Source organism: Scomber scombrus, chromosome 17, assembly GCF_963691925.1.
Source record: "Scomber scombrus chromosome 17, fScoSco1.1, whole genome shotgun sequence".
NCBI classification, from domain to species: domain Eukaryota; kingdom Metazoa; phylum Chordata; class Actinopteri; order Scombriformes; family Scombridae; genus Scomber; species Scomber scombrus.
In genome coordinates, this window is record NC_084986.1 from 72,501 (window position 1) to 94,200 (window position 21,700).

The window sequence follows — 21,700 nt, forward strand, 5'->3', positions numbered from 1 at the left end:
TCTCGCCAAGCTTAAACAGGAAGAGCTTTTAATAAAGAGAAGAAGAAGAGGTGATTGACAGCAGCAGCGTGGTCCCACAGGTCAAAGGTCAAATACACAGCAGCCATCAGCAGCGTTTCCTAGCAACAGCAGGGGCTTAAAACCAGGGGGCGGGGCTTCCCAGCAGGTTAAATCCACAAAAATAAAAGCAGCAGGAAGCTCAGACTCACCCCGCCACAATAAAATCAAAGTAAAATCTAAAATACAGTCTGCAGCCTGATTGGTTCATCAGCCTGCTGCCCCCCCCCTCACACTGGGTCGGGGGAGGGGCTTATATGTATGGGCGGGGCTTCGTAGCGTGGGCGGGGCCTCAGGGGTCCGGGTCCAAACTGTCCAGAGTCAGCTGACTGCGATGGGGAGAGTTAGGACTGGGGGGGCTGCTGGGGTTAGAGCTGTTAGACGGGGTGGAGTGAGAGTCCGGCTGGGGGGGGGGGGGGGGGGGGGGAGAGAGAGAGAGAGAGACAGGGGGGGAGAGAGAGAGACAGGGGGGGAGAGGGGGGGGGGGAGAGACAGGGGGGGGAGAGAGAGACAGGGGGGGAGAGGGGGGGGGGGAGAGACAGGGGGGGAGAGAGAGAGAGACAGGGGGGGGGGAGAGACAAAGACAGATTAATATCATCACTAATAATCAAACTTCATTGATAAGCAGTTCTGTGTGTAGTAGTGTGTGTGTGTGTGTGTGTGTGTGTGTGTGTGTGTGTTACCTCTCGGTCCAGGTCTTGTTCTGGTTCAGAGATGCTGCGAGACGAAGCCCCGCCCCCAAAATCTGCACCAATCACAGAGCAGAGAGGACAGTTTATATAAGTAGTGCAGAGTGTGTGTAACTGTGTGTAACTGTGTGTAGCTGTGTGTAACTGTGTGTAGCTGTGTGTAACTGTGTGTAACTGTGTGTAGCTGTGTGTAACTGTGTGTAGCTGTGTGTAACTGTGTATAACTGTGTATAACTGTGTGTAACTGTGTGTAGCTGTGTGTAACTGTGTGTTACTGTGTGTAGCTGTGTGTAACTGTGTGTAGCTGTGTGTAACTGTGTGTAGCTGTGTGTAGCTGTGTGTAACTGTGTGTAACTGTGTAACTGTGTGTAACTGTGTTACTGTGTGTAGCTGTGTGTAGCTGTGTGTAGCTGTGTGTAACTGTGTGTAGCTGTGTGTAGCTGTGTGTAACTGTGTGTAGCTGTGTGTAGCTGTGTGTAACTGTGTGTAGCTGTGTGTAACTGTGTGTAGCTGTGTGTAACTGTGTGTAGCTGTGTGTAACTGTGTGTAGCTGTGTGTAACTGTGTGTAGCTGTGTGTAACTGTGTGTAACTGTGTGTAGCTGTGTGTAACTGTGTGTAGCTGTGTGTTACTGTGTGTAACTGTGTGTTACAGCGGTTAGAGCAGCAGCTAATGTGTGTAGATGTGTGTAACTGTGTGTTACTGTTTGTAACTGTGTGTAGATGTGTGTAGCTGTGTGTAGATGTGTGTCACTGTGTGTTACTGTTTGTAACTGTGTGTAGATGTGTGTAGATGTGTGTTACTGTTTGTAACTGTGTGTTACTGTGTGTAGATGTGTGTAGATGTGTGTCACTGTTTGTAACTGTGTGTTACTGTGTGTAGATATGTGTAGATGTGTGTAGATGCGTGTAGATGTGTGTAGATGTGTGTAGATGTGTGTAGATGTGTGTAGATGTGTGTAGATGCGTGTAGATGTGTGTAGATGCGTGTAGATGTGTGTAGATGCGTGTAGATGTGTGTAGATGCGTGTAGATGTGTGTAGATGTGTGTAGATGTGTGTAGATGTGTGTAGATGCGTGTAGATGCGTGTAGATGTGTGTAGATGCGTGTAGATGTGTGTAGATGTGTGTAGATGTGTGTAGATGCGTGTTACTGTGTGTAGATGTGTGTAGATGCGTGTAGATGCGTGTAGATGTGTGTAGCTGTGTGTAGATGTGTGTAGATGTGTGTAGATGTGTGTAGCTGTGTGTAGATGCGTGTAGATGTGTGTTACTGTGTGTAGATGTGTGTAGATGTGTGTAGATGCCTGTAGATGCGTGTTACTGTGTGTAGATGTGTGTAGATGCGTGTAGATGCGTGTAGATGTGTGTTACTGTGTGTAGATGTGTGTAGATGTGTGTAGATGCGTGTAGATGTGTGTAGATGCCTGTAGATGTGTGTTACTGTGTGTAGATGTGTGTAGATGCGTGTAGATGCGTGTAGATGTGTGTAGATGCGTGTAGATGCGTGTAGATGTGTGTAGATGTGTGTAGCTGTGTGTAGATGTGTGTAGATGTGTGTAGATGCGTGTAGATGCGTGTAGATGTGTGTTACTGTGTGTAGATGTGTGTTACTGTGTGTAGATGTGTGTAGATGCGTGTAGATGCGTGTAGATGTGTGTAGATGTGTGTTACTGTGTGTAGATGTGTGTAGATGTGTGTAGATGCGTGTAGATGCGTGTAGATGTGTGTAGCTGTGTGTAGATGTGTGTAGATGTGTGTAGATGCGTGTAGATGTGTGTAGATGTGTGTAGATGTGTGTAGATGTGTGTAACTGTGTGTTACTGTTTGTAACTGTGTGTAGATGTGTGTAGCTGTGTGTAGATGTGTGTCACTGTGTGTTACTGTTTGTAACTGTGTGTAGATGTGTGTAGATGTGTGTTACTGTTTGTAACTGTGTGTTACTGTGTGTAGATGTGTGTAGATGTGTGTCACTGTTTGTAACTGTGTGTTACTGTGTGTAGATATGTGTAGATGTGTGTAGATGTGTGTAGATGCGTGTAGATGTGTGTAGATGTGTGTAGATGCGTGTAGATGTGTGTAGATGCGTGTAGATGTGTGTAGATGCGTGTAGATGTGTGTAGATGTGTGTAGATGCGTGTAGATGTGTGTAGATGCGTGTAGATGTGTGTAGATGCGTGTAGATGTGTGTAGATGTGTGTAGATGTGTGTAGATGTGTGTAGATGCGTGTAGATGTGTGTAGATGTGTGTAGATGCGTGTAGATGTGTGTTACTGTGTGTAGATGTGTGTAGATGTGTGTAGATGCGTGTAGATGTGTGTAGATGCGTGTAGATGTGTGTAGCTGTGTGTAGATGTGTGTAGATGCGTGTAGATGTGTGTAGATGCGTGTAGATGTGTGTAGATGCGTGTAGATGTGTGTAGATGTGTGTAGATGCGTGTAGATGTGTGTAGATGCGTGTAGATGTGTGTAGATGTGTGTAGATGCGTGTAGATGTGTGTAGATGCGTGTAGATGTGTGTAGATGTGTGTAGATGTGTGTAGATGTGTGTAGATGCGTGTAGATGTGTGTAGATGCGTGTAGATGTGTGTAGATGTGTGTAGATGCGTGTAGATGTGTGTAGATGCGTGTAGATGTGTGTAGATGTGTGTAGCTGTGTGTAGATGTGTGTAGATGCGTGTAGATGTGTGTAGATGTGTGTAGATGTGTGTAGATGCGTGTAGATGTGTGTAGATGCGTGTAGATGTGTGTAGATGCGTGTAGATGTGTGTAGATGCGTGTAGATGTGTGTAGATGTGTGTAGATGTGTGTAGATGTGTGTAGATGTGTGTAGATGCGTGTAGATGTGTGTAGATGCGTGTAGATGTGTGTAGATGTGTGTAGATGCGTGTAGATGTGTGTAGATGTGTGTAGATGCGTGTAGATGTGTGTAGATGTGTGTAGATGCCTGTAGATGCGTGTAGATGTGTGTTACTGTGTGTAGATGTGTGTAGATGTGTGTAGATGCGTGTAGATGTGTGTAGATGCCTGTAGATGTGTGTTACTGTGTGTAGATGTGTGTAGATGCGTGTAGATGCGTGTAGATGTGTGTAGATGCGTGTAGATGCGTGTAGATGTGTGTAGCTGTGTGTAGATGTGTGTAGATGCGTGTAGATGCGTGTAGATGTGTGTTACTGTGTGTAGATGTGTGTAGATGTGTGTTACTGTGTGTAGATGTGTGTAGATGCGTGTAGATGCGTGTAGATGTGTGTAGATGTGTGTAGATGTGTGTAGATGCGTGTAGATGCGTGTAGATGTGTGTAGCTGTGTGTAGATGCGTGTAGATGTGTGTAGATGTGTGTAGATGCGTGTAGATGCGTGTAGATGTGTGTAGATGTGTGTAGATGTGTGTAGATGCGTGTAGATGCGTGTAGATGTGTGTAGATGTGTGTAGATGTGTGTAGATGTGTGTAGATGTGTGTAGATGTGTGTAGATGCGTGTAGATGTGTGTAGATGCGTGTAGATGCGTGTAGATGTGTGTAGATGTGTGTAGATGTGTGTAGATGTGTGTAGATGCGTGTAGATGTGTGTAGATGTGTGTAGATGCGTGTAGATGTGTGTAGATGTGTGTAGATGCGTGTAGATGTGTGTAGATGTGTGTAGCTGCGTGTAGATGCGTGTAGATGCGTGTAGATGTGTGTAGATCCGTGTAGATGTGTGTAGATGTGTGTAGATGTGTGTAGATGTGTGTAGATGTGTGTAGATGCGTGTAGATGCGTGTAGATGTGTGTAGATCCGTGTAGATGTGTGTAGATGTGTGTAGCTGCGTGTAGATGCGTGTAGATGCGTGTAGATCCGTGTAGATGTGTGTAGATGTGTGTAGATGCGTGTAGATGTGTGTAGATGTGTGTAGATGTGTGTAGATGTGTGTAGATGCGTGTAGATGTGTGTAGATGCGTGTAGATGCGTGTAGATGTGTGTAGATGCGTGTAGATGCGTGTAGATGTGTGTAGATGTGTGTAGATGCGTGTAGATGTGTGTAGATGTGTGTAGATGTGTGTAGATGTGTGTAGATGTGTGTAGATGTGTGTAGATGTGTGTAGATGCGTGTAGATGTGTGTAGATGCGTGTAGATGCGTGTAGATGTGTGTAGATCCGTGTAGATGTGTGTAGATGTGTGTAGCTGCGTGTAGATGCGTGTAGATGCGTGTAGATCCGTGTAGATGTGTGTAGATGTGTGTAGATGCGTGTAGATGTGTGTAGATCCGTGTAGATGTGTGTAGATGTGTGTAGATGTGTGTAGATGTGTGTAGATGCGTGTAGATGTGTGTAGATGTGTGTAGATGCGTGTAGATGCGTGTAGATGTGTGTAGCTGTGTGTAGATGTGTGTAGATGTGTGTAGATGTGTGTAGCTGTGTGTAGATGTGTGTAGATGCGTGTAGATGTGTGTAGATGTGTGTAGATGCGTGTAGATGTGTGTAGATGCGTGTAGATGTGTGTAGATGTGTGTAGCTGTGTGTAGATGTGTGTAGATGCGTGTAGATGTGTGTAGATGTGTGTAGATGTGTGTAGATGCGTGTAGATGTGTGTAGATGCGTGTAGATGCGTGTAGATGTGTGTAGATGCGTGTAGATGTGTGTAGATGTGTGTAGATGTGTGTAGATGTGTGTAGATGTGTGTAGATGCGTGTAGATGTGTGTAGATGCGTGTAGATGTGTGTAGATGTGTGTAGATGCGTGTAGATGTGTGTAGATGTGTGTAGATGCGTGTAGATGTGTGTAGATGTGTGTAGATGCCTGTAGATGCGTGTAGATGTGTGTTACTGTGTGTAGATGTGTGTAGATGTGTGTAGATGCGTGTAGATGTGTGTAGATGCCTGTAGATGTGTGTTACTGTGTGTAGATGTGTGTAGATGCGTGTAGATGCGTGTAGATGTGTGTAGATGCGTGTAGATGCGTGTAGATGTGTGTAGCTGTGTGTAGATGTGTGTAGATGCGTGTAGATGCGTGTAGATGTGTGTTACTGTGTGTAGATGTGTGTAGATGTGTGTTACTGTGTGTAGATGTGTGTAGATGCGTGTAGATGCGTGTAGATGTGTGTAGATGTGTGTAGATGTGTGTAGATGCGTGTAGATGCGTGTAGATGTGTGTAGCTGTGTGTAGATGCGTGTAGATGTGTGTAGATGTGTGTAGATGCGTGTAGATGCGTGTAGATGTGTGTAGATGTGTGTAGATGTGTGTAGATGCGTGTAGATGCGTGTAGATGTGTGTAGATGTGTGTAGATGTGTGTAGATGTGTGTAGATGTGTGTAGATGTGTGTAGATGCGTGTAGATGTGTGTAGATGCGTGTAGATGCGTGTAGATGTGTGTAGATGTGTGTAGATGTGTGTAGATGTGTGTAGATGCGTGTAGATGTGTGTAGATGTGTGTAGATGCGTGTAGATGTGTGTAGATGTGTGTAGATGCGTGTAGATGTGTGTAGATGTGTGTAGCTGCGTGTAGATGCGTGTAGATGCGTGTAGATGTGTGTAGATCCGTGTAGATGTGTGTAGATGTGTGTAGCTGCGTGTAGATGCGTGTAGATGCGTGTAGATCCGTGTAGATGTGTGTAGATGTGTGTAGATGCGTGTAGATGTGTGTAGATCCGTGTAGATGTGTGTAGATGTGTGTAGATGTGTGTAGATGTGTGTAGATGCGTGTAGATGTGTGTAGATGTGTGTAGATGCGTGTAGATGCGTGTAGATGTGTGTAGCTGTGTGTAGATGTGTGTAGATGTGTGTAGCTGTGTGTAGATGTGTGTAGATGCGTGTAGATGTGTGTAGCTGTGTGTAGATGTGTGTAGATGTGTGTTACTGTGTGTAGATGTGTGTAGATGTATCTTTTACATTTCTTATCCAAACATTAAACTTGGCTCTGCACTAGTAGACACCTTTATAAATATATATTAATATAACAGGCTTAGTGTGTGTGTGTGTGTGTGTGTGTGTGTGTGTACCTGAGGCTGTGTGTGTGTGTGTGTGTACCTGAGGCTGTGTGTGTGTGTGTGTGTGTACCTGAGGCTGTGTGTGTGTGTGTATACCTGAGGCTGTGTGTGTGTGTACCTGAGGCTGTGTGTGTGTGTGTGTGTGTACCTGAGGCTGTGTGTGTGTGTATACCTGAGGCTGTGTGTGTTTGTACCTGAGGCTGTGTGTGTGTGTGTGTGTTTGTACCTGAGGCTGTGTGTGTGTGTGTGTGTGTGTTTGTACCTGAGGCTGTGTGTGTGTGTGTGTGTGTGTGTGTGTGTGTGTGTACCTGAGGCTGTGTGTGTGTGTGTGTGTGTGTGTGTGTGTGTACCTGAGGCTGTACGGGTGATTTGTGTCTTGCTTCTCTGTTGCCGGGAGATACTGGACAGTGGGCGTGGCTTATCTTTGATGGACTCATCCTGAGAGGAATGCATCACACTCTGCACACACACACACACAGACACAGACACACACACAGACAGACACACACAGACACACACAGACACACACAGACACAGACACACACACACACACACACACACACACACACAGACACAGACATACACACACACAGACACACACACACACAAACACAGACACACACACAGACAGACACACAGACACACACACAGACACACACACACACACACACACACACACAGACACACACATTAAGGATTTAACACTCAGATCAGATGGAGTGTGTTAGCGGTTAGCTCAGAGACGTTAGCGCTGTTAAACAGCAGAAGAAGAACTACATATCCCATGAGGCTCTGCAGTGCTTCAGCTGCTAGGGCTCATGGGATATGTAGTTGCATAAAGATAAACAGCAGAGGAGGCGCAGACAGAGAGGAGCTGGCCTACCCTTCCCAGAGAGGAGGTGGAGGGAGAGGAGGAGGAGGAGGAAGGCTGCAGGAGGCTCTGCTGGGAGGAGGAAGAGGAGGCGTCTTTCTGCAAGAAGGCGCCGGCCGACGCCGACGTCATGTGATACACGTGCTCAAAGTTGGAGGGGGGGGAGATGAGCGTGAGACGGGAAGAGGAGGAGGACGGGGAGGGAGACGGAGAGGGGGAGAGGGAGGTGACATCACAAACCTGAAAATTGGGGAGGAGGGGGGAAAGGAAGGGAGGAGGAGGAGGCGGTGATGGAGGAGGAGGAAGAGGAGGAAGAGCAGGAGGAGGAGGGGGAGGAGGGGGTGAGGAAGGTGAGACAGGGGAAGAGAAGAGAGGGAGAATCAGTGAAATGATCAGAGCAGTCGGAGGGGAGGTGCAGGGCAGAGAGGAGGAGGACATGCCGGCAGGAGGAGGTGCAGAGAGGAGGAGTTACCAGAGGGAGATCCATCAGAACCTGCATCCCGTCTCCTGGTCCCATGTGGGCCACGTGGTTAAAGTTGGTAGGATTAGAAATCATCTTAGACCTGAGCTCTGGATCCCTCAGCATCTCCCTGGCAACCACACACACACACACACACACACACACACACACACACACACACACAATAATACACACACACACACACACACAATAAACAGATAAAGACTGTGTAAAGTGAATTCAGACATTTTCTTCTAAACACATTAAATATGTCATAAATGTATTTCTATAAAAGGTTAAAAAGCATTTCAACCATTTAGATTTGAATAGTGGAGCTAGGCTTAGCATAAACCCGCCCTGCTGCTGTAGAGGTATAAATACATTCAGCGCACACTACTACTACAGTCTACAGGTAGCCAGTTAGCCGGCGAGTTAGCCGGCGAGTTAGCCGGCGAGCTAGCAGCTGAGTTAGCAGCAGAAAGCTATCAGACCTAGTGTCCATGTTTCTGGTAGTGGTGGTGACTTTGATTGACAGGTGACACTTGGTAGGGGGCGGGGCTTCAGCGGACTCGGTGGCCACGCCCACCGCGTTTGGGAGCAGAGGAATAGGCAGACTTTTACACAACTTTGAAGCCTAATTTCATATATTTGGCGATTTTTTTTAATCATTCAAATTTGGCAGGGTGGTTAACAACACACTTTACTGTGGTATGTCAAACTCAGAACACATATTTATTCTCACTTTATAGACTTTAAAACATACAATGAGAACTGAGTCACTGTGTGTCTGATGAGTCACTGTGTGTCTGATGAGTCACTGTAGTGTTCTGATGAGTCACTGTGTGTCTGATGAGTCACTGTGTGTCTGATGAGTCACTGTAGTGTTTTGATGAGTCACTGTAGTGTCTGATGAGTCACTGTAGTGTTTTGATGAGTCACTGTGTGTCTGATGAGTCACTGTGTGTCTGATGAGTCACTGTAGTGTCTGATGAGTCACTGTGTGTCTGATGAGTCACTGTAGTGTTTTGATGAGTCACTGTGTGTCTGATGAGTCACTGTGTGTCTGATGAGTCACTGTGTGTCTGATGAGTCACTGTGTGTCTGATGAGTCACTGTAGTGTTTGATGAGTCACTGTGTGTCTGATGAGTCACTGTAGTGTTTTGATGAGTCACTGTAGTGTTTTGATGAGTCACTGTAGTGTCTGATGAGTCACTGTGTGTCTGATGAGTCACTGTAGTGTTTTGATGAGTCACTGTAGTGTCTGATGAGTCACTGTAGTGTCTGATGAGTCACTGTAGTGTTTTGATGAGTCACCTCCTCTGCTGAAGACGTTCTTCCTCAGGAACCTTGAAGAGGAACTTCCTCTTGCTGCGAGTTCGGACCATCAGCTTCCTGCTGTGGTCTGAAGTCTCTGGGATGGTGAGATCTCCCTCTGAGGACACACAGGTGAGACTAGCTGAGAGCCGTACAGACTCAACATGTTACACAGTTTACAGTGATCAGGATCAGGTGTGATCAGGTTCAGGTGTGTGTGGTTCTTACCTGATGAAGTGTTGCTGAAGTAGATCAGGCGGGGCAGTTCTGAGCTCAGCAGGTTCAGGGTCCCTTCAGGATTCAGAGGTCTGATCTGAGGACAGGTGGACAGGTTATTCACTGAGGGTGGGCTGTGATTGGCTGGTTCTCAACCGTACTGAGCTGTGATTGGTTGGTTCTCAGCCGTACTGAGCTGTGATTGGCTGGTTCTCAACCGTACTGAGCTGTGATTGGTTGGTTCTCAGCCATACTGAGCTGTGATTGGTTACCTTGCGGAGAGAGATGGTCTGGACCCATTCAGCCGTGTGGATGTCGAACACGTCGACGCCGTAGTCGCTGTAGACGGTCAGGTGGGACGAGTTAGAGCCTGGAGAGAGAGACACTGAGTCACCTGGTACTGAGCCACGTGCACTAACCTGAGCCACGTGCACTAACCTGAGCCACGTGCACTAACGTGACTGTACTGTATCAGTGTGATGACATGCACTAACATTAGTCACGTGCACTAACATACGTACTGCATGCGAGCGCCGTGGCGGGCCACATCAGCTCCTGTGTGCGGGAGCGGCGTCCGTGTCCGTCCACGTAGACGCCGAGCTGACTGAAGCAGAGCAGCAGCTCGCTGGATCCGACCTCCAGAGCGTGCAGAGCCTGTACAGCGTCCGGCGGCTGCTGGGCCAGGAAGGCCAGCGACGGGTCGGCCGGGTTCACCAGGCTGATGGGGGAAGACTCTCCCTGCAGGGCCAGAAGGGCGAAGCCGGCCGGATACCCGACACACAGCCGCTCCCTCACCATCCCCAACCACTGCACCGTCCCCGGAGCCTGCACCTCCCACAGCTTCTTAAAGTACGGCTTCCCACGGGTGATCTCGTAGCACTGGACCTGCAGGAACCGCACAGAACCGCAGCGTTAGAACAGAACCCCATTGTTAGAACAGAAGCACACGGTGGCGTGAGGCTCCAGGTGAGCCGTCGGGTGTCTGACCTGACGTTTGACGGCAGCCAGCAGGCAGGCCGGTCCACCGGGTCGCAGCACTCCCGTGGTCAGAGCCGAGCAGCCTTTGGTGTCCGTCAGCTTCACGTCGAAGGAGGACTCGGCGCCCTCCAGAACCCCCCAGGAGTGCAGGTGGACCTGACGGTTCCGACCGCACAGCAGAGCCACAGTCTTCTCCTTGGGGATCAGGTCGATCTGGTAAACCTTCTTACTGTCGGCCGCACGCACGATCACTACACACACACACACACACACACACACACACACACACACACACACACACACACACACACACACACACACACACACACACACACACACAAAGTCACTCTACAGCCCTGCTGAGCATCACTGAGCTGCTGCTGTCACATGACTCACCGTCTCTGGTGACCTCGACCACGAACAGCCCGTCTTCAGTTCCCAGCACGACCCGCTCCCGGTCTGCAACACACAACACACACGTTACACACAACACACACATTACACACAACACACACATTACACACACAACACACACATTACACACATTACACACATTACACACAACACACACATTACACACATTACACACAACACACACATTACACACAACACACACATTACACACACAACACACACATTACACACATTACACACAGCACACACATTACACACAACACACACATTACACACAACACACACATTACACACACAACACACACATTACACACACATTACACACAACACACACATTACACACAACACACACATTACACACACAACACACACATTACACACATTACACACATTACACACAACACACACATTACACACATTACACACAACACACACATTACACACAACACACACATTACACACACAACACACACATTACACACATTACACACATTACACACATTACACACACAGCATCAACCCTCTGCTGGAGGACAACCTTACACTCAGTACACAGTAATAGTAATAGTACTCTATAGTAGTAGTATAGTATAATAGTACTAGTATAGTATAATAGTAGTATAATAGTACTAGTATAGTATAATAGTACTAGTATAGTATAATAGTAGTATAATAGTACTAGTATAGTATAATAGTAGTATAATAGTACTAGTATAGTATAATAGTAGTATATTAGTAGTATAATAAGTAGTATAATAGTAGTATAATAGTACTAGTATAGTATAATAGTAGTATAATAGTACTAGTATAGTATAATAGTAGTATAATAGTACTAGTATAGTATAATAGTACTAGTATAGTATAATAGTAGTATAATAGTACTAGTATAGTATAATAGTACTAGTATAGTATATTAGTAGTATAATAGTACTAGTATAGTATAATAGTACTAGTATAGTATAATAGTACTAGTATAGTATAATAGTAGTATAATAGTACTAGTATAGTATAATAGTACTAGTAGTAGTATAATAGTAGTATAATAGTACTAGTATAGTATAATAGTACTAGTATAGTATAATAGTACTAGTATAGTATAATAGTAGTATAATAGTACTAGTATAGTATAATAGTAGTATAATAGTACTAGTATAGTATAATAGTACTAGTATAGTATAATAGTACTAGTATAGTATAATAGTACTAGTATAGTATAATAGTAGTATAATAGTACTAGTATAGTATAATAGTAGTATAATAGTACTAGTATAGTATAATAGTACTAGTATAGTATAATAGTACTAGTATAGTATAATAGTAGTATAATAGTACTAGTATAGTATAATAGTAGTAGTATAGTATAATAGTAGTATAATAGTACTAGTATAGTATAATAGTAGTAGTATAGTATATTAGTAGTATAATAGTACTAGTATAGTATAATAGTACTAGTATAGTATAATAGTAGTATAATAGTACTAGTATAGTATAATAGTACTAGTATAGTATAATAGTAGTATAATAGTACTAGTATAGTATATTAGTAGTATAATAGTACTAGTATAGTATAATAGTAGTATAATAGTACTAGTATAGTATAATAGTAGTATAATAGTACTAGTATAGTATAATAGTAGTATAATAGTACTAGTATAGTATAATAGTAGTATAATAGTACTAGTATAGTATAATAGTAGTATAATAGTACTAGTATAGTATAATAGTAGTATAATAGTACTAGTATAGTATAATAGTACTAGTATAGTATAATAGTAGTATAATAGTACTAGTATAGTATAATAGTAGTATATTAGTAGTATAATAGTACTAGTATAGTATAATAGTACTAGTATAGTATAATAGTACTAGTATAGTATAATAGTAGTATAATAGTACTAGTATAGTATAATAGTACTAGTATAGTATAATAGTAGTATATTAGTAGTATAATAGTACTAGTATAGTATAATAGTACTAGTATAGTATAATAGTAGTATAATAGTACTAGTATAGTATATTAGTAGTATAATAGTACTAGTATAGTATAATAGTAGTATAATAGTACTAGTATAGTATAATAGTAGTATAATAGTAGTATAATAGTACTAGTATAGTATAATAGTAGTATAATAGTACTAGTATAGTATAATAGTACTAGTATAGTATAATAGTAGTATAATAGTACTAGTATAGTATAATAGTACTAGTATAGTATAATAGTAGTATAATAGTACTAGTATAGTATAATAGTACTAGTATAGTATATTAGTAGTATAATAGTACTAGTATAGTATAATAGTAGTATAATAGTACTAGTATAGTATAATAGTAGTATAATAGTACTAGTATAGTATAATAGTACTAGTATAGTATAATAGTAGTATAATAGTACTAGTATAGTATAATAGTAGTATAATAGTACTAGTATAGTATAATAGTACTAGTATAGTATAATAGTACTAGTATAGTATAATAGTAGTATAATAGTACTAGTATAGTATAATAGTACTAGTATAGTATAATAGTACTAGTATAGTATAATAGTAGTATAATAGTACTAGTATAGTATAATAGTACTAGTATAGTATATTAGTAGTATAATAGTACTAGTATAGTATAATACTACTAGTATAGTATATTAGTAGTATAATAGTACTAGTATAGTATAATAGTAGTATAATAGTACTAGTATAGTATAATAGTAGTATAATAGTACTAGTATAGTATAATAGTACTAGTATAGTATAATAGTAGTATAATACTACTAGTATAGTATAATAGTAGTATAACAGTACTAGTATAGTATAATAGTAGTATAATAGTACTAGTATAGTATAATAGTACTAGTATAGTATATTAGTAGTATAACAGTACTAGTATAGTATAATAGTAGTATAATAGTACTAGTATAGTATAATAGTACTAGTATAGTATATTAGTAGTATAATAGTACTAGTATAGTATAATAGTAGTATAACAGTACTAGTATAGTATAATAGTAGTATAATAGTACTAGTATAGTATAATAGTACTAGTATAGTATATTAGTAGTATAATAGTACTAGTATAGTATAATAGTAGTATAATAGTACTAGTATAGTATAATAGTAGTATAATAGTACTAGTATAGTATAATAGTACTAGTATAGTATAATAGTAGTATAACAGTACTAGTATAGTATAATAGTAGTATAATAGTACTAGTATAGTATAATAGTATTAGTTACCCAGCACGGCGGCAGACAGCGAGCTCTTGATCAGCGGCAGTGAAGCATCATACGCTTCATGTAGAACATGAACTTGTTGGTTCTTCAGCAGGTTCTTGTTCAGGATGTTCTGCAGACCTTCCAGGATCCGAACCCACTTCCTCTTCTCCTGTTCGCTCTCTGCCAGAACCAGCAGGGACACGCAGCCCAGAGCCGAGCCCAGCTGGGAGGCCGTCACCTAGGAGACCAGGGTCACAGGTCAGAGGTCAAACCCTAAACCACTGAGAGGGTCAAAGGTCAAACCCTAACCCACTGAGAGGGTCACAGGTCAAACCCTAACCCACTGAGAGGGACACAGGTCACAGGTCAAACCCTAACCCACTGAGAGGGTCACAGGTCAAACCCTAACCCACTGAGAGGGACACAGGTCACAGGTCAAACCCTAAACCACTGAGAGGGTCAAAGGTCAAACCCTAAACCACTGAGAGGGTCAAAGGTCAAACCCTAACCCACTGAGAGGGTCAACGGTCAAACCCTAACCCACTGAGAGGGTCAAAGGTTAAACCCTAACCCACTGAGAGGGACACAGGTCACAGGTCAAACCCTAAACCACTGAGAGGGTCACAGGTCACAGGTCAAACCCTAAACCACTGAGAGGGTCACAGGTCAAACCCTAACCCACTGAGAGGGTCAAAAGTCAAACCCTAAACCACTGAGAGGGTCAAAGGTCAAACCCTAACCCACTGAGAGGGTCAAAGGTCAAACCCTAACCCACTGAGAGGGTCAAAGGTCAAAGGTCAGAGGTCCGACTCACCCTGAAGATGCAGGGAACGTCCTTCCTGGTTGCATGAATCACATCTGAGGCCAAAACGGAGCTGACGGAGAATTCCTCGTCTCTGCAACGACAAACACATGCTGAACCTCCTCCTGCACCTCCTCATGTCTACCTGCACCTCCTCCTCATGCAACTCCTCCTGAACCTCCTCATGCACCTCCTCCTGCACCTCCTCCTCATGCACCTCCTCATGTCTACCTGCACCTCCTCCTGTGCCTCCTCATGTCTACCTGCACCTCCTCATGTCTACCTGCACCTCCTCCTCATGCAACTCCTCCTGAACCTCCTCATGCACCTCCTCCTGCACCTCCTCCTCATGCACCTCCTCATGTCTACCTGTACCTCCTCTACCTGCACCTCCTCATGCTTTCTCTGTTTCAGAGCTGAAATATGAAACGGTGAAGCAGTGAAACGGTGAAGCGGTACCTGAGGTCCAGAACCAGACTGGCATCGACTCCCGGCTGAGTGGACTTTCCTTCTGCAACGTCGTACAGGAACAGTTTACAGTCTGAGACGACGGCGAACGCTCGCTGCCAACCTTTCTTCACTCCGCTGGGCTTCGGGATCTGACAGGAAGACAGATACTTTAAAACTGCAGTACAAATACTGCATCAGTACTGCATCAGTACTGCATCGGTACTACATCGGTACTACATCAGTACTGCATCGGTACTGCATTAGTACTGCATCGGTACTGCATCGGTACTGCATCAGTACTACATCGGTACTACATCGGTACTGCATCGGTACTGCATCGGTACTACATCGGTACTGCATCGGTACTGCATTAGTACTGCATCGGTACTGCATCGGTACTGCATTAGTACTGCATCAGTACTGCATCAGTACTGCATCGGTACTACATCGGTACTGCATCGGTACTGCATTAGTACTACATCGGTACTGCATCGGTACTGCATTAGTACTGCACGGTACTACATCGGTACTGCATCAGTACTGGACCCTAACCCTGCATCAGTCTCACCCTGACGTAGCCCTTGTACGCGGTGCCGATGCCTCTCTGGACGTCGACGCCTTGCGGCCGCTTGGCCTGCTCCGCTGGGATTGGACAGACGAGGGGAGCAACGTCTCTACAGGACACATGGCAGATGAAGGAGCAAACTGAGGAGACACAAGGAGACATGAGTCAGATTATAGTCCTAAACACTGAGACATGAGTCAGATTATAGTCCTAAACACTGAGACATGAGTCAGATTATAGTCCTAAACACTGAGACATGAGTCAGATTATAGTCCTAAACACTGAGGAGACATGAGTCAGATTATAGTCCTAAACACTGAGGAGACATGAGTCAGATTATAGTCCTAAACACTGAGACATGAGTCAGATTATAGTCCTAAACACTGAGACACGAGTCAGATTATAGTCCTAAACACTGAGACACGAGTCAGACTATAGTCCTAAACACTGAGACATGAGTCAGATTATAGTCCTAAACACTGAGGAGACATGAGTCAGATTATAATCCTAAACACTGAGACATGAGTCAGATTATAGTCCTAAACACTGACACATGAGTCAGATTATAGTCCTACACACTGAGACATGAGTCAGATTATAGTCCTAAACACTGAGGAGACATGAGTCAGATTATAGTCCTAAACACTGAGACATGAGTCAGATTATAGTCCTAAACACTGAGACATGAGTCAGATTATAGTCCTACACACTGAGGAGACATGAGTCAGATTATAGTCCTAAACACTGAGACATGAGTCAGATTATAGTCCTAAACACTGAGACATGAGTCAGATTATAGTCCTAAACACTGAGGAGACATGAGTCAGATTATAGTCCTAAACACTGAGGAGACATGAGTCAGATTATAGTCCTAAACACTGAGGAGACATTAGTCAGATTATAGTCCTACACACTGAGACATGAGTCAGATTATAGTCCTACACACTGAGGAGACATGAGTCAGATTATAGTCCTAAACACTGACACATGAGTCAGATTATAGTCCTAAACACTGAGACATGAGTCAGATTATAGTCCTACACACTGAGACATGAGTCAGATTATAGTCCTAAACACTGAGGAGACATTAGTCAGATTATAGTCCTACACACTGAGACATGAGTCAGATTATAGTCCTACACACTGAGGAGACATGAGTCAGATTATAGTCCTAAACACTGAGACATGAGTCAGATTATAGTCCTAAACACTGAGACATGAGTCAGATTATAGTCCTAAACACTGAGGAGACATGAGTCAGATTATAGTCCTACACACTGAGGAGACATGAGTCAGATTATAGTCCTACACACTGAGACATGAGTCAGATTATAGTCCTAAACACTGAGACATGAGTCAGATTATAGTCCTAAACACTGAGACATGAGTCAGATTATAGTCATAAACACTGAGACATGAGTCAGATTATAGTCCTACACACTGAGGAGACATGAGTCAGATTATAGTCCTACACACTGAGGAGACATGAGTCAGATTATAGTCCTAAACACTGAGGAGACATGAGTCAGATTATAGTCCTACACACTGAGGAGACATGAGTCAGATTATAGTCCTAAACACTGAGGAGACATGAGTCAGATTATAGTCCTAAACACTGAGACATGAGTCAGATTATAGTCCTACACACTGAGGAGACATGAGTCAGATTATAGTCCTAAACACTGAGGAGACATGAGTCAGATTATAGTCCTACACACTGAGACATGAGTCAGATTATAGTCCTAAACACTGAGGAGACATGAGTCAGATTATAGTCCTACACACTGAGACATGAGTCAGATTATAGTCCTACACACTGAGGAGACATGAGTCAGATTATAGTCCTAAACACTGAGGAGACATTAGTCAGATTATAGTCCTACACACTGAGACATGAGTCAGATTATAGTCCTACACACTGAGGAGACATGAGTCAGATTATAGTCCTACACACTGAGACATGAGTCAGATTATAGTCCTAAACACTGAGACATGAGTCAGATTATAGTCCTACACACTGAGACATGAGTCAGATTATAGTCCTACACACTGAGACATGAGTCAGATTATAGTCCTAAACACTGAGGAGACATTAGTCAGATTATAGTCCTAAACACTGAGACATGAGTCAGATTATAGTCCTACACACTGAGACATGAGTCAGATTATAGTCCTACACACTGAGGAGACATGAGTCAGATTATAGTCCTACACATTGAGACATGAGTCAGATTATAGTCCTACACACTGAGACATGAGTCAGATTATAGTCCTAAACACTGAGACATGAGTCAGATTATAGTCCTACACACTGAGGAGACACGAGTCAGATTATAGTCCTACACACTGAGGAGACATGAGTCAGATTATAGTCCTACACACTGAGACATGAGTCAGATTATAGTCCTAAACACTGAGACATGAGTCAGATTATAGTCCTAAACACTGAGACATGAGTCAGATTATAGTCCTAAACACTGAGACATGAGTCAGATTATAGTCCTACACACTGAGGAGACATGAGTCAGATTATAGTCCTACACACTGAGACATGAGTCAGATTATAGTCCTACACACTGAGACATGAGTCAGATTATAGTCCTACACACTGAGACATCAGTCAGATTATAGTCCTACACACTGAGACATGAGTCAGATTATAGTCCTACACACTGAGACATGAGTCAGATTATAGTCCTAAACACTGAGACATGAGGCAGATTATAGTCCTAAACACTGAGATACGAGTCAGATTATAGTCCTAAACACTGAGACATGAGTCAGATTATAGTCCTAAACACTGAGACATGAGTCAGATTATAGTCCTAAACACTGAGACATGAGTCAGATTATAGTCCTAAACACTGAGGAGACATGAGTCAGATTATAGTCCTAAACACTGAGGAGACATGAGTCAGATTATAGTCCTACACACTGAGGAGACATGAGTCAGATTATAGTCCTACACACTGAGGAGACATGAGTCAGATTATAGTCCTACACACTGAGGAGACATGAGTCAGATTATAGTCCTAAACACTGAGACACGAGTCAGATTATAGTCCTACACACTGAGGAGACATGAGTCAGATTATAGTCCTACACACTGAGACGCAGGGTAGTAGTGTGTAGTTGTGTGTAGTAGTGTGTGTGTGCAGTAGCGTGTAGTAGTGTGTGTAGTAGTGTGTAGTAGTGTGTAGTAGTGGTGTGTACCTTCGCAGGCGTATCCCTGTCTGATGAGTCCTACCATCAGAGAGGTGCAGTGTGTATGTGTGTGTGTAGTAGTGTGTAGTAGTGTGTGTGTAGTAGTGTGTGTGTAGTAGTGTAGTAATGTGTGTGTAGTAGTGGTGTGTACCTTCGCAGGCGTATCCCTGTCTGATGAGTCCTACCATCAGAGAGGTGCTGTGTGTGTGTGTGTGTGTGTGTGTGTGTAGTAGTGTGTGTAGTAGTGTAGTAATGTGTGTGTAGTAGTGGTGTGTACCTTCGCAGGCGTATCCCTGTCTGATGAGCCCTACCATCAGAGAGGTGCAGTGTGTGTGTGTGTGTGTGTGTGTGTGTGTGTGTGTAGTAGTGTGTGTGTAGTAGTGTAGTAATGTGTGTGTAGTAGTGTAGTAATGTGTGTGTAGTAGTGTAGTAGTGTGTGTGTAGTAGTGTAGTAATGTGTGTGTAGTAGTGGTGTGTACCTTCGCAGGCGTATCCCTGTCTGATGAGTCCTACCATCAGAGAGGTGCAGTGTGTGTGTGTGTGTGTGTGTGTGTGTAGTAGTGTGTGTGTAGTAGTGTAGTAATGTGTGTGTAGTAGTGGTGTGTACCTTCGCAGGCGTATCCCTGTCTGATGAGTCCTACCATCAGAGAGGTGCAGTGTGTATGTGTGTGTGTGTGTGTGTGTGTGTGTGTAGTAGTGTGTGTGTAGTAGTGTAGTAATGTGTGTGTAGTAGTGGTGTGTACCTTCGCAGGCGTATCCCTATCTGATGAGTCCTACCATCAGAGAGGTGCTGTGTGTGTGTGTGTGTGTGTAGTAGTGTGTGTAGTAGTGTAGTAATGTGTGTGTAGTAGTGGTGTGTACCTTCGCAGGCGTATCCCTGTCTGATGAGTCCTACCATCAGAGAGGTGCTGTGTGTGTGTGTGTGTGTGTGTGTGTGTGTGTAGTAGTGTGTGTAGTAGTGTAGTAATGTGTGTGTAGTAGTGGTGTGTACCTTCGCAGGCGTATCCCTGTCTGATGAGTCCTACCATCAGAGAGGTGCAGTGTGTGCACTGAGTTGGGCTGGAGAACGTTTTGATGCTCAGCTGATGAGCTTTAGGCTGAAACAGTATTAAACTTTATTAACACTACACAAACATAACAGTAAGCTTTATTAACACTATACAAACATAACAATAAACTTTATTAACACTACACAACCATAACATTAAACTTTATTAACACTACACAAACATAACAGTAAGCTTTATTAGCAGCGTACCTTGAGGGGGGGCAGCGAGCCCTGCTGGGTGGTGGGGGAGGGGGAGGGGCTCGCTGGGACTGACTGAACTTCCTGTAGACAGACACACTGATTAATAAACAACTTTTACTTTGAAAAGCTGTTAAAGAGGAAGTGAGCTGACTAACCTCCTGCTCCGAGAGGGGAGAGGGGGGTGCCGAGTCTGACCTCTGGGGGGCGGAGTCCAAATCTGTGGTCTGCAGTCAGAGAGACACGATCACATGACCTGTAGATGTGTGTGTGTGTGTGTGTGTGTGTGTTGGTGTGTGTGTGTGTGTGTGTATGTATGTGTGTATATGTATGTATGTGTATGTGTGTGTGTGTGTGTGTGTGTGTGTGTGTGTGTGTGTGTGTGTATGTGTATGTGTAACTCACTCTGAATGTGAGGTCTGGAGCCAGAGGTGAAGTGTTGAAATATTCAAAGATGGAGTCCTGGAAGTCTGGAAGCTTCAGACCTGAAACACACAAACATCTGTCACCTCCTTCTGTCACCTCCTCAAACTCTGCTCCCCCTCATACAGGAGGAGGAGTAGTCATACAGAAGGAGCAGCAGTCATACAGGAGGAGCAGTCATACAGGAGGAGGAGCAGTCATACAGGAGGAGCAGTCATACAGGAGGAGGAGCAGTCATACAGGAGGAGCAGTCATACAGGAGGAGCAGCAGTCATACAGGAGGAGGAGCAGTCATACAGGAGGAGCAGTCGTACAGGAGGAGCAGTCATACAGGAGGAGGAGCAGTCATACAGGAGGAGCAGCAGTCATACAGGAGGAGGAGCAGTCATACAGGAGGAGGGGGAGTCATACAGGAGGAGCAGTCATACAGGAGGAGGAGCAGTCATACAGGAGTAGCAGTCATACAGGAGGAGCAGCCATACAGGAGGAGGAGCAGTCATACAGGAGGAGGAGTCATACAGGAGGAGGAGCAGTCATACAGGAGTAGCAGTCATACAGGAGGAGCAGTCATACAGGAGGAGCAGCAGTCATACAGGAGGAGGAGCAGTCATACAGGAGGAGCAGTCATACAGGAGGAGGAGCAGTCATACAGGAGTAGCAGTCATACAGGAGGAGCAGCCATACAGGAGGAGGAGCAGTCATACAGGAGGAGCAGTCGTACAGGAGGAGCAGTCATACAGGAGGAGGAGCAGTCATACAGGAGGAGCAGCAGTCATACAGGAGGAGGAGCAGTCATACAGGAGGAGGGGGAGTCATACAGGAGGAGCAGTCATACAGGAGGA

The 21,700-nt window shown here is 43.8% G+C and overlaps 1 protein-coding gene across 1 annotated transcript in view; it reads right to left on the reverse strand.

The window, feature by feature from the left end:
- cdc42bpb (CDC42 binding protein kinase beta (DMPK-like)) overlaps window positions 1–21,700 on the reverse strand; it is a 47,528-nt gene that overhangs the window by 240 nt on the left and 25,588 nt on the right. The window contains exons 21-38 of the mRNA XM_062437114.1: window positions 20,841–20,920; window positions 20,594–20,662; window positions 20,448–20,519; window positions 20,181–20,286; window positions 15,989–16,125; window positions 15,430–15,569; window positions 14,983–15,064; window positions 14,190–14,406; window positions 10,945–11,007; window positions 10,558–10,799; window positions 10,092–10,455; window positions 9,843–9,940; window positions 9,583–9,667; window positions 9,355–9,472; window positions 8,052–8,169; window positions 7,059–7,167; window positions 741–802; window positions 1–460 (exon numbers count right to left, since the gene is read on the reverse strand). The exon at window positions 1–460 is cut by the window's left edge and continues 240 nt beyond it. Of these exons, the coding sequence (XP_062293098.1) occupies window positions 350–460; window positions 741–802; window positions 7,059–7,167; window positions 8,052–8,169; window positions 9,355–9,472; window positions 9,583–9,667; window positions 9,843–9,940; window positions 10,092–10,455; window positions 10,558–10,799; window positions 10,945–11,007; window positions 14,190–14,406; window positions 14,983–15,064; window positions 15,430–15,569; window positions 15,989–16,125; window positions 20,181–20,286; window positions 20,448–20,519; window positions 20,594–20,662; window positions 20,841–20,920 (2,273 nt within the window). The 3' untranslated portion in view covers window positions 1–349. The remainder of the gene's footprint in view (window positions 461–740; window positions 803–7,058; window positions 7,168–8,051; window positions 8,170–9,354; window positions 9,473–9,582; window positions 9,668–9,842; window positions 9,941–10,091; window positions 10,456–10,557; window positions 10,800–10,944; window positions 11,008–14,189; window positions 14,407–14,982; window positions 15,065–15,429; window positions 15,570–15,988; window positions 16,126–20,180; window positions 20,287–20,447; window positions 20,520–20,593; window positions 20,663–20,840; window positions 20,921–21,700) is intronic.